This window comes from Rattus rattus, chromosome 2 (assembly GCF_011064425.1).
Source record: "Rattus rattus isolate New Zealand chromosome 2, Rrattus_CSIRO_v1, whole genome shotgun sequence".
NCBI lineage: Eukaryota > Metazoa > Chordata > Mammalia > Rodentia > Muridae > Rattus > Rattus rattus.
Window position 1 is genome coordinate 142,453,301 of NC_046155.1, and position 13,824 is coordinate 142,467,124.

General features: G+C 37.8%; 1 protein-coding gene across 1 annotated transcript in view; it reads left to right on the top strand.

The window, feature by feature from the left end:
- The window catches only part of Gabrg3 (gamma-aminobutyric acid type A receptor subunit gamma3), a 599,492-nt gene that overhangs the window by 540,596 nt on the left and 45,072 nt on the right, over positions 1-13,824 (top strand). Inside the window, exon 6 of the mRNA XM_032893505.1 lies at positions 10,384-10,521. Within this exon, the coding sequence (XP_032749396.1) occupies positions 10,384-10,521 (138 nt within the window). The remainder of the gene's footprint in view (positions 1-10,383; positions 10,522-13,824) is intronic.

The window sequence follows — 13,824 nt, forward strand, 5'->3', positions numbered from 1 at the left end:
GTCTTGATGAGGATTGCATTGAATCTGCAGATTGCTTTTGGAAGAATGGCCATTTTCATAATATTAATTCTACTTAGGCATAAGTATGGGAAATCTTTCCCTCTTCTGATGCCTTCTTCAATTTCTTTCTTCAGTATCTCAAAGTTTTTATTATAAAAGTCTTTCACTTGCTTTGTGTACTGGCTTCTTGTATACTTGTTCTTGGTCATGATGTGCACGAATACATACAAACCTTGACTAAGACAAACTGGTACCAGGTGTGGGTTACCCCTGTGACAGTCCGACCATGTTTTTTGGGAGGACCATAGAAGGACTTTGGAACTTCGGGCTAGTAGAGTTATTAGGATATTAAGAGCACTGTGGAATTTTCTGTAGCAGCTTGGAAGATAATGTTGAGAACAGTGCAGAAGATTCAGGCCTGGCTTGTGAAATTTCAGAGGGAAGAATTTAAAAGACTCTTATCATGGCCATTGCTATTTTGATTGTGAAGATTCTGTGGTTTTGGTTAGCTGGGGCTGAAAAATCAGCTGTGATTAACAAGATACCAGAACTAGTAAAGTGAAACCTTTGCATTACTAGAACAATTGATACTGGTTAGCTGGGACTAAGAAAATAGTGATTAAGAAGAGACCAGAATCACAGAGGTGATAACTTCTGGGAAGTGTATCCCAAGAGCACAGAAGCTGGGTTCCAGAGACAGCCACAGTTGTACCTTGTGTGGGCAGCTGGACTTGGTAATGTATAAGAGTCACCCAGGTGGTACTGGTTTTGAAAACATGAAGGGGTAGCAGCTGATGCTTGGCACTAGGAGAGACCAGGAGAGGCCATTGTTGAAGGTGCAGCCTCAGTGGCAGTTAAAGACTGAAGGGATCATGCAGAGAAGTTAAGGTTTGGCACTGTGAAAAGAGTCTATGAAAAGCTATTTTTGAAAGTGCAGCCCAGTTGCAGCAGAAGACAGCAGTGTTTTAGAGATACCAGTAACATTAGAGGACCACCAAGAATAGCAGCAGCAGTTGAGTACAGGCAGCTGGAGCCTAGAAGACAAGCCATGTGCTACAAATAGCAGAGCTGGAGAAGTGTCCCAAGCCCTTAGAGAAACCCGGATCTTGATTGGATCCTAGACATTGGACACTTAGAGTTTGATTTTGATTTTGATTTTGATTTTGATTTTGATTGTGTCTGTGTCCTAACCTTTTTTCCCTCTTGAAGTAAAGTATTGAAGTGTAGCCCACAGTTAAGAGACTTTGAATTGTAAGAGGATTTTGAATTTCAAAAGAGATTAGATATTTTAAAGGGATTGAAATTTTAATATTTAAAAATTTCTAAAGACTGTGGGACTTTTAAAGTTATTTAGATCTTAGGGATGAATATAAATGTAAGGGTTGAGGCTTAATAGTGATATGTTTGTGTGTCTAGTTGAAAAGGGATCAATCGTTCTGGCTGGTTTTGAATGTCAACTTGACACATGCTGGGGTTATCACAAATAAAGGAGCCTCACTTAAAGAAATGCCTCTATGAGATCCAGATGTAAGACATTTTCTAAATTAGTGATCAAGGGGGGAGGGCTCAGCCTATTATGGGTGGTGCCATCCCTGGGCTGATAGACCTCGGTTCTATAAGAAAGCAAGCTCAGCCACCCAAGGGAAGAAATCTAGTAAGCAACACCCTTCCATGGCCCCTACATCAGCTCCTGACTCCAAGTTCCTGCCCTGTGTGAGTTCTGTCCTGTTCCAAAGGCAAACAGGAGAAGACTGGCTTACACATAGCTAGGAGGAGGGTCTCAAAGTCCACCCCAACAATGTTTCCTTTCCTCCAACAAGATCAAACCTACTCTAACAAGGCCAAACCTCTGGGCCAAGCATATTCAAACCATCACAGAGAGGCTACTGATTTTTGTGTGTTAATTTTATTTCCTAATGCTTTATGAAAGTATTAGCTGTAAAAGTTCTTTGGTGGAAGTTTTAATATCTTTTATATATAAAATCATATCATCTGTAAATAAAGACACTGTGACTACTTCCTTTCCTGTTTCTATCCCCTTGATCCCCTTTATTTGTCTTATTCCTGTAGCTAAGACATCAAGTGTTATATTGAATAGATGTAGAGAGAATGGAAAACCTTGCTTTGTTCCTGATTTTTGTGGAAATAGTTTGAGTTCCTCTCTATTTATGTTGACTGTAAATTGCCTTTATTAAGTTGTGTTATGTCCCTTGTGTCTCGAGTTTCTCTAGGACTTTTCTCATGAGGGGATGTTGGATTTTGTCAAAGGCCTTTTCTGCATCAAATAAACTGATCATATTGCTTTTACCTTCAGTCTGTTTATGTGGTGGATTATGTTTATTAATTTACATATGATGAATACTCCATCTCTGAGATGAAGCCAACTTGATCATGGTGGATAATCTTTCTGCTGCATTCTTAGATTTATTTTGCAAATATTTTATTGAGAATTTTTATATCTATGTCCATAAGGGAGATTGTTCTATAATTTTCATTTCTTGTTGTTTGGACTTTATATATTTTTGGTATCAAGGCAAAAGTGGCTTCATGAAACAATCAAATAATCCTTTCAGTTTCTCTTTTGGGTAATATTTTGAGGAGTATTGACTGTAGTTCTTTAAGGATCTAGTAGATTTTTTTAAATCTGTTTTTCTATGGGCATTTGAGGATATGGGAGACTTTTAATTACTTCTACTTCAGTGGGGATTATGGGTCTGTTTAAATTGATTATTTCATTTTCATTTAACTTTAGTAAGATATATGTCAAGAAATTTATCCATTCCTCTTAGGTGTTCCAGTTTGATGAAATCTGTATTTTTTGAACACTATGTCCTCATGATTCTCTGAATTTGATTAGTGTCTGTTGTAATGCCCCTCATTCACCTCTACTTTTTTAATTTGGGGTAGTCCTCTTTCCCTTTGTCTTTTGGCTAGTTTAGCTGAGGATTGTCAATTTCATTGATTTTTTTTCAAAGAATTAATTTGTTGTTTCATTGATTCTGAATAATTATTTTTATTTGATTTTTAACTCTAAGTTTAATTATTTTCCCATATAATCTTTTTTTCCTTCTTTTTGCTCTAGAGCTTTTAAGTATATTGCTGAATATTGAAAATTGAAGGTGTTTATTCAGCTCTGAACTTGCCAGTGAATCACTCTTAGTTTGTACTATTGGTTTGGATGGTGTGTGTGTGTGTGTGTGTGTGTGTGTGTGTGTGTGTGTGTTTTCCATTCAGTTCTAAAATGTTTTTCATTTTCTTCCTTGATTTCTGTTTTGACCCAATTTTCATTCAGTAATGAGTTGTTCCACTTCCATGAATTTATAAACTTTCTGCTTTTTGTTGTTGTTGTTGTCGCCGTTGTTGTAATTGTCATTGTCATCATTGTCATCGTTGTTGTTGAGGAGGAGGAAGAGGGAAGAGGAGGAGGAGGGTGAGGGAGGAGGAGGAGGAGAATGTCATCTAGCCTTGATTCATGGTGATCAGACAGAATACAGAAATTATTTTAATTTTCTTATACTTGTTGAGACTTGCTTTGTCTCATACTATGTACTCACATTTGGAGAACATATTCATAATTTCTGTTTTGAAGTCCTGATCATGCGTTTCAGCTAAATTGCTTTGCTCTGGATCTATTGAAGTAGAGTTACTGGTTTCTGGGCAAGGCAGATTGTCTTGGTTGTTTATGTTTGTGGTTTTTAGCTGAACCTAGACATGGAGTTTGAAATTCTTAGTATAGGTCTCTTGTCTTCACTTTGTTAGATGAGTGTCCCACTTTGATTGGTGTTCCCCTCTCTGGGGAAACCAAGTGCAGTAGGTGTGGGTTCCCTGATACAGTAGTTCTGTGGATCAGCAGTAGCAACAAAGGAATGGAGATGGGCCAGAGACATATGCTGAATCTCGGCCTAGTATGGTCATTGTTTGTCCCATAGTGTGGATATGGAGTAGTTCTATAGGTTGTCATAAATAGAAAAGGAATGGAGCTAGGCTAGAAGGAAAGTTTGAAATGGCCCCATGATTTTTTGAAAAGATAAAAAGCCCTGAAAGATGCATGGCTTTTATAATATCTTAAAACCAGTTATCTATTAGCCTAAAGTTAGACAGCAGTCCCCATTCGAAGGTCTTTCTTTAGTAATAAAGACACCATTTACTCATTGTACTAAGTTGAGAATCCCTGCGTCAAGAATTTTAAGGAAGAGTCTAAGACAGTTTCTAAGTGCTGGCTGCAGTGTTTGTAGCCAACATTAGATTCTACCATATTCAGCACACTACAATGGGTCTTCAATACTAGGCTCTCACCACAACAGCGAGAAGTTTATGGTTGATGCTTCTCCTCCTTCTGGTATATGTGTGTGATATTTGCACTGGGAAAATTACATTTTTCATGGCATCAGAAAAATTATTATGTGCATGGGCACACTGACAACTAGAAATAAGAAACAGTTCTTCCCAAGAATTAATTTTCTTCCATACAAAAAAAAAAAAAAAAGCAGATGTGGAACAATTTCCCACTAATTTTTTTTCTTTTTTTTTTCCATCTTTATTAAATTGGGTATTTCTTATTTACATTTCAAATGTTATTCCCTTTTCAAGTTTCCATGGCAACACCCCTCCCCTTCTATATGGGTGTTACCCTCAGAATATGGCAAATACATAGGCAAATGCCAGCAGCAAACCACTGAACTGAGAACAGGACCCCCGTTGAAGGAACCAGAGAAAGGACTGAAAGAGCTGAAAGGGCTTGAGACCTCATGTGAAGAACAATGCCAACCAACCAGAGCTTCCAGGGACTAAGCCACTAACCACTAAATTTTTTTAACCAGCACTGCCCCCTCCTCCTTCTACATACTTCTCAAAGTAGGTCAAATGGAACAGACTAGGGTGCTGCTTAACTCTCATTAGGCAAAGAAAATATGATTTTCTCCTCACGAAAGCTATGTGCAATGTAATTCCTTACTCCGAGTCTCAATTTCTTGTATCTTGGTCTGAAATTATAAGAAGACAAGAGACCAGAGGGAAATGGTGGGATCCTGACCTCAGAGATCCTTGTCACCTCAGCCAGTATTGATTCATATGTGATTATATCAAGTCATTGCAACAAAATTTCACACACCATACAGCTTAACCAACATTCATTTCTTCTGTTCTGCAGACTAGAAATTCTACAGATTGAGTGCCTGCAGAGGAATTTTTAATATGTAGAAAGGGCTGCTTGCTGATGTGTGATCATAGACAGGGGGAAAAGATCAAGTACTGAATTTTCTATTAAAACAATTATCCCATTGTAAGTAGGGACCTCTGAATGTGATGCCACTCAAAAATATGGCTTTAGCATATAAATCTAGGGCTATGGGAGGTACAGTCATTACATCTATGAAATGTACTTCTATGCTTTGCTCAATACTAAAGCACTATTAGAATGTAGGAATCCTGTCTACATTCTCCACAATTCACTGAAAAGAAGACACAATCATGGTGGGTGAGCCTCAAATACTTAATAGGATTCTGACCCTGTGGTGGCAAGATCTGAACCCCTTGTGTGCTGGTTGAATGAAAAAGGCCCTCATCAGCTCATAGGGAGTGGCACTATATGAAGTATGGCCTTGGTAGAGTAGGTGTGACCTTGTTAGAGGAAGTGTGTCACTATGGAAGGAGTCTTTGGGGTTTCAGAAGCCCTTGCTAGACCCAGTGGTACTTTTTCTTTCTGTTGCCTGCTGATCTGGATGTAGAACTCTCCAGTGACTCCCCAAGACTATCTGCCTGTGTGCTGACAGCTTCCTGCCGTGACAATAATGCACTAAACCTCAGCACTGTAAGCCAAACCAATAACAAAAACTTAGGGAGTTTTCCTTTACAAGAGTTGCTATGGTCATGATGTCTACTGACATCAATAAAACCCTCGTTACAACACGGAGGTAGAAATTTTTTTCTAATTTTATTTTTGAGCCTTAGAAGTGTTTTCTGTGTCTCAAGCTAAGCTTGAACTCACTACAAAACTAAGGATGGTCTTGAACTCCTGAAGCTTTCGATTTTACCTCCCAAATGCTGGGATTACAAATGAACGCCACCATACCATCTCAATGTTAGGATTTCTGAGGACATATGCCATGCAAATAATTTTTTTTGGATAAATATACTGAACTTAAAAACAGCTGTTTAATTTGCTAAGTAAACTTTGTGTTTCATGTGTTCCCTCTCGAATTTATTAAGCAGTACTCTGAAATGAACACAAGGCACTATATGGCTTCTTCAGTACAGATTTGACTTGACTCCTCCAGCAGGCGTGTGCTTCTGAGGTCTCATTATAGCTATCTCACCAAGTTAGCATGCATTCCTTAAAGTCATGGATCAGCATGCCAGGCACAGAATCTCTTGCTTTTAATAGTCAGCTGGTTTGAAACAGCACCAGTAAAATCTACACATTGCTTTTGGTTGATAGTTCTCCCATTTCTTAAAGGATTCCTTCTATTTATTTGCCCAGAAACTAGGCCAAAGCATGTTGAGTTTTCCTCATGGTGGATCTAGATAACTCTATCAACTTCAACTTCAAAACTAGCCTGAGCTACACAGTGAGAGTGTATCTCTAAAAAATAAAAATAAATCTAGTTCACAGCTTTTCATTTTTTTCATTGCTTTTCTTCTTAGGACTGCTGAATTTTGCATATTTAGTGTTAGTTAAGAAAATAAATTATTTTATAATTTGTTTAGAGGTAGAAAAGGAAAAAAATGCAAGATTTATTAGTTTACAATGATCATCTTTGGTTATGGTAAGTATATGACTTTTCTGTTCACAAACTGACTGGCAACTAGGCATGAATCTACATCTGTGATATGTGTTAAAGAAATCATAAACTTTCGAATTATGTACTTCTTTGTTCTGTCAATTTGATACAATCTAGAATTAGCTTGGGAGTCTTAATGAGGAATTATCTAGATTCTATGGGAATGCCTGTTGTGGGTTATCTTGGTTGTTAGTTGATATAGAAAAACATAGCCCTTTGGGGGCAGCACCATTCTCTAAACAAGAAGTCATTTCTTCTCTATGATCTTGATCAGGGATGTGACTAGCTGCTTTAAGTTCCTGCCCTGACTTACCATCAGTGATGGATTGTTCCCCGATACTGTAGGCTGAATGGCCTATAGTGGTTAGTTCTATATAAAATTTTCAATTCAGTGTATTATACATAAAATGTCAAGAGGGAGAGAGGATATCCAGATAGGAAGTCTCCATAAAGGTTATGTTCTCTCAGTGTGCTGCCAGGCTACTTTGGAAGGAGGTTCTGGCTCCAGGTTCTTGTGGCTTCCAGTCCATTAACAGGATGCAAAGCCTGAATGGCTTTGGTGTGGAGGCTGCTCACTGACTGTAAAGGAGTTATAGAAGTGATATCTTATAAAATGTTCTACCAGAGAGAGTAAAATCTTAAGAAAGGTATAGCTAACAGACTGATTTGTAAAGCACCAGAAACTCTTGCTGATGCTTGTTGAAAAACTGTGGTCATCTGAATTTCTACAAAGATCAAGGCAGCAAAGCTTTTAGAAAGTAATCAATGCCTAAGGAACTGAATGTGGCCACTGTGTCCTCTGTGATATGAATGTAGATATGAGCACACTTAAGTTGAAGAACTTGAAGCTGGAAACTAAGGAAGACCAGGGAGGGCAGTGGTGAGTGCAGGCCCTAAGCCTAGCACATGGAAGCTCTGCCTAGGTGCTCTGCACCACCTCAGAAGAGAGTGTGGAAGCCCACATCCCACACCCACATATCTTTTGAAAATAAAAACTGTACTTAGTGGGTTATAAAAAATCATAGTAAAAGAGGACATAAAGTTGGGATGTGGTAGAGGTAGGTCTAGATAGCAGAAAAAGTGAAAGTGAATATGATCAAAATGTATTGGATGTAGGTATGAAAATTTAAAACAATTAATAAAAATACTATATTTTAAATGCCTAGTTTCTAAAAATGTTACAAACCTGGAAAGAAATAGAAAAATGTACCTACCTACAAAAGAAAAAATAAACATTGAAATAGAAATTATTGTTGAAGGAGCTAGTAAAGCACTTAGCTAGTAAGGTGCTTACTGTGTAAGCACAAAATCATGCCTGAAATAAGTGTTTCACTGGGACAAGGGAGAACAGTGAATTTCTGAGGCTTTCTGGCCAGCCAGACTAGCTGAATTAGAGAGTTGCAAGTTCAGTGAGAGACTCCAACTCCTAAAACAAGACAGATGGTTTCTGATTTCTGAGGGAAAAAAAACCTGAGATGTCCTTTGGTCTCTCAGTGCTCATGCACATATGACCACATACACACTCACATGTGGACACAAACACACACTCACACATCACTAAAGATTCCCAGACATTAGATGTACTAGTAAAATATTTAAGTCCAATCTATTAAGCACTTTGAAAAATCTATAGAAAATCATATCTAAATAATTAAATGAAAATATTCTAATCAGATCTCATAAAACTAGTTAAAAGATAGAACCTATTTAAAAATAACCCACATAGAAATCTTGGCCTTGAGAAGTACAATGACTGCAATTACAAATGTCATCAGTGAGAGTGAATGACATTTGAGCAGATAGAACAAAATGGTGATCTCCCAGGGATGAGCGTTAAGTTCAAATTGTTGAAGACAGGCATGAAGAAGGAATCAATGGTTTCCAGATGAACTGTGGGATGAATAGAAAGAAAACATGATATTCCAGGCCATGGTACTATATATACAACACCAATGACAAACACATGCCATATGTGTTTGCCCTATTCATGGACTATGTAACAATCTATAATATGAAGTATGTAATGTGAACTGTGGATTCTGGCTGATAACACTGTCTATTGGTGCAGGTGGTCAATTATAGCAAACATAACTACAAATGTAGTTGCTGTTAGTGGGATAAGAAATGAATGTGTAGAAAACAGTGGCATATAAGTCCTCCTTCAATTGTTTACAAAATAACAACTTCTCTAAATAACATAAAGTAATTTCAAAACAAAGTAGTTCTGGAGGTGCATGTGTATGGTGTGAAATATAGATAGATAGATAGATAGATAGATAGATAGATAGATAGATAGATAGATAGATAATAGATAATAGATAGATAATAGATAGATAGATAATAGATAGATAGATAGATAGATAGATAGATAGATAGATAGATAGATAGATAGATAGATATAGATTAATAGGTAGAACAATAGAGATGGAAAGGTAAATTTGTGTGAATGTACTCAAAGGCACTTAAAATTGTTGTTTCAAATTTATGTGTGTGTGTGTATATATATATATATATATATATATATAACACTTATCTGTGGTTATAATAATAAATGTTTATATATTGTTGTTAGGGATTATGCTGGTTAAGCAAATTAATGGTTGAGATTTTCCTCCCATAATCATTACTACACTAGCCTGAGTGTTAATTGGGTTCCCAGTACCAAGCATAGTTCCTATCTTGGTGAGTGGATCTAAAGATCAATTAGAGAATAATTTGTTACCTCCAAATGATGTGTACCACTACTGCACTTTTAGGGTTATCATGCCATGCTGGTAATTGAATTGGTTAATAGGCATCATAGTTGGCTAAAACTCCTGCATGCCTTCCTTCTTTAGAAGCTTCCGTGATGCTTTCTGATATGAAAGCTATAACTCAAGGAGGAGACATTCAGGTCAGTTCTAGGTATAGGGTTTCTAGACCCTGCTTCTGAATTGTATATTGTCTTCAGCAATAGAGTCTTATCTTCCATCTCTTGGGAGGTAACCAAGGGCAACAACAACAGGCTATATTTTGGAACCAGACAGACTATTGACTAACAACTCAAATGAAGGCTTCTCATGACTGGTATTGGAGTTGTGTTAGGTGGTCTTTGACTCTTGAAGAGAGCATCATCAGCCCTTATGAGAAAAGTTCATTAAAATCTATATATGTATAGGCATACATGAAACTATACACACACACACACACACACACACACACACACACACACACATATATATATTATGAAGGCCATCTTCATGGTGCAAATAATGAATATTAGGTATTGGAATTAGTCCAGGAGAACAAAGCTGGTAACTATGCTGACACTGGAAAACACCTCCTCTCTTAGAAGGTCAACTCACCATCATAGTTCAGGTAAAATACAAAACATAGTTCTGCTTACTGTACCCATAGAAACATAGCCAAGCTCCTAGCTAAGTAATTCTTGGTTCATCATAAGGGCAAGCGTCAAGGGTCATTTGTCCATTGATTTTTGGAGTTTCTGTGTCTCTAAAAAACAGAACTTAAAATTGTTAAGTACAACAAGGCAATCAGAAACATATTTTGACATAATATTTCATGAATCTAAATTTGCAGGTGCTAATATCTGCTCTGCTTTTAGATGGCTACCCCAAAGAAGAAATGATTTATCGTTGGAGGAAAAATTCAGTTGAGGCAGCTGATCAGAAATCATGGCGGCTCTATCAGTTTGACTTCATGGGCCTCAGAAACACTACAGAAATCGTGACTACATCTGCAGGTAGGAGCGCATAATGAAATCAGCTTTCAGACCAACAGGGAAGACTGACCTTGATCCGCTCGCTGTGTCCCAAGCTCCAGGCAAGCCCTGATGGACCTCCATGTTTACAATGGGTCTTAGCAAGGAGCACCCAGGACCATATTTTAGAGAAAACAACTAATCCAAAGGTTGACGTATGTTCAAAGTTTAAATTTGGGTGGGATAGGAGCAATTAGAACTGATTTATGTTTTTGAGTGAAGTCTGTGGAGGTATTCTATCTATGCACCTAAACAAGTGGTTTGGGACTGGCTGGTATGTAACCCTACCTGCAGTGGTCAGTGCCAGGAGACTTATGAATCTGTTTTATATCAATGGTACAGATTCTGCTTCATCGACTCCCCTGAAACTCAGGAGCCACTCAGAGTTCACAAATAAAAGGAGCTGATGAAAAATGTTTGTTAATAATATATTCCAGTTTTTCTCTTATTACTGTAAAATTTAGGACAATTTTGATTCTTGGTACATTGAGAACTAGTATTATTGTGATCATTAATGCCTAATATATATATATCAGCAAGTATATAACAAGTAGTCTATGTAAATTAATATATTCTTATGTCTGTATCCATTTTTGTACTTGGTATCCAGTTGTTGTAATCAACTACCTTTTAATTGACTTCCTTCTGGCAGGTGTAAAGTGGAGTGAGAAATAGATTTTCTAAAGATCTTGCTATTTGCTAATGTGAATTATAATTTGCTCCTAAAATCCAATAATAAGTTTTTATTGATGACTAGAATAATGTATCAGCTTTTCTAATTGATTAAACATTTAAGTATATCTAATTGAAAAGTTGCATGGTAGACATACATGCATTCAGAAGGGTCCTGAAGAACTAGCTGAGAAAAGATGAGAGGGGAAGATTTCTTACCAGTGTCTCCGTGCTACAGCTGAGAGGTAGACTTGTGTAAGTGACAAAGGTTAGAAGGATGAAGGGTCATAACTTCTTTAACTCCACTGAGAAGGCAGCAGGAAGGGAGATAGATGCTTAAGGCAGTGCCTTCCTAGTTCTGACACAAAAATGCATATATTGTCTACTGACAGAAACCCAAGGGGAAAAAAAACAAGGATAGAAAGAGACCAAGAGTTGACCAAAACATTGAAGTTCCTCAACAATAGTCTTAGGATAGAAATCAGCTACTGTTACAAGACCAGAGGTGACTTGTGTGTGGTAGGGCATGCCTTAAATCCTAGTACTTACGAAGCAGCGTGAATCTCTAGGCCAGTCTGGTCTACATAGGGAGACCGTGTACTAAAAGAGAAATTATGAACAATTTCATAGAATGTTACTTTTCAAAAAAAAAAGAATAAACAAACAAAAAGTAAGTAAATACACTTAGAAATTTAAAAAGGAAAGTTCCAAAATTTTTAAAGATGCGAAAAATATCAGGCAACAAAATAAGTAAATATTATAGTTATGAACACTAAAGCTGATCCGTAGGAGACATCAAATGTAAATAATCATAATTTAGAGTTAAGCAGTCAGTGAGTGGGTGAGATAACATGAATATTTTCCTGTAAGTGTCTTTGTTTTTTTTAGATGCAAATCTAAAGATAGAGTTCCAGGAGTGGATTTCATAACATTGAGTTAAAAGAGGGAAAGAATTATCCTAAATGGACAGAAAATGTGAATTCGCAGGCTCAAGAATACTGTCCAGTCCAAAAGATGAGTGCAAAGAAAGCCAGTAGACTGCCAAACAGCAGGCTGCAGATGTGTCTTTAAATACCTAGAGGAAAAGACAGAGGCAAAACTGACAAAGATGTCTGGCTTTATACCAGGATGCATGACAACATGTACACATGGAAATTCCAAGCATGAACAAGCCAGAGGATCTTCCATATAGCAAACTTGCCAATAGAAATAAAGGGAAACTAATGGTTTTCAGACTGAAAGAAAAGAGGAGCAAAGAGTTTGGCACTGAGAACCTCATAATGAGCTACCACCCCTTCCAAGACATTTGCAAGCTACCTCATTCCTTGGCTGTGTCAAAACTTCTAAAACTGTCCAGGACCGTTAGTTAACTTTTCTAAACGACATACTCAGGAGACCTGGTGTTTTTCACCACTATGCATGAACTGTTGTGGTGTTAGCTGCAGAAAGCTGTGCAGGACAGGTTCAGGCTTGTAGTGGCACATCCCACAGGGAACTAGGACGAGAGCCATCTTCTGAAGCTCAGAAGGGGCTTGGTTCTAGATGCCAGGCTTTCAAACGCACTCTCACCTCAGATGATAAGATCAAGCAGAAGCCTGGGGCCCGAAATTAATTGCTTTAATATCTTTTCTTTTGGCATAGATTTCACTGGCAGGCTCTGGCAGGGTCCCAGGGAGAGGCCAGTTGTCAGTCAAAGGGAAGTCCTGCACTGTGACTAACGCATCACAGCTTAATGTGCACGCTGATATTTCTGAAATGCATTCATGACTTAAGTTTAGCAGCAACTCACAGTAATTCTGCAAGGTCCAAAAACATCACTGTGTCTATGAAGTTTTAGATATTACCAATGCTGGATATAAATCTTTCAAATGCTTCCCCAGCTACCTACTGTAAGCACAGAGACAGGTGCTGCATCCTAGGGCCAGATGGTCGTACAGCGTTTGAACTGTACTGTGTCATTTATGTGGTATTTGGCCCTGGGCCGTTCCTGCGACCATCACAAATGAGCTTACCTGGTATTGATGCAGGAGAAATTGAAGTCACAAAATTGTTACAATAAAGAATTTACTAAAAAACTTGCTTGAGAAACATTAATTTACATTGAATTTAGCTAAGGAGCACTGCCTCCAATACGATTGGGGGATGAGTAGTCCACTGACCATGTTTGTTAGCTGAAGGAACACTCACTCTAATCTGACAAGCAATAAATAGTACACTGACAAAGGCTTGTTAGAAACCATATGAAAAAAAAATATTGTACCATAATCGAAGTTTAGGCTTGCCAAGAAAGTTTCTGCTTCTGTTTGGTCACCAAGATTGACCTCCAATTAGGTTCTATTCCTATAACAGAAGGAGATGACGCTGACATACAACAAGCCATTAGGCCCATCTCTTTATCAAAGAGCATGCCTCTAAGGGGCAGCTCAGAGGAAGAGGGCGGCATAGGATGACAGACACTATAAAGTTCTGCTCTACTAAAAAGCCTCCAGTTCTTTTAAGAAAGGCCTAATTCCGCCAGCTGACAAGAGAATACTGGTGTACTTAAGAAACAATTCTGGCCATATCTTTGCTGTAAGAATATCCCATCTGCCCAGGTGGACAGACTTGAAATTT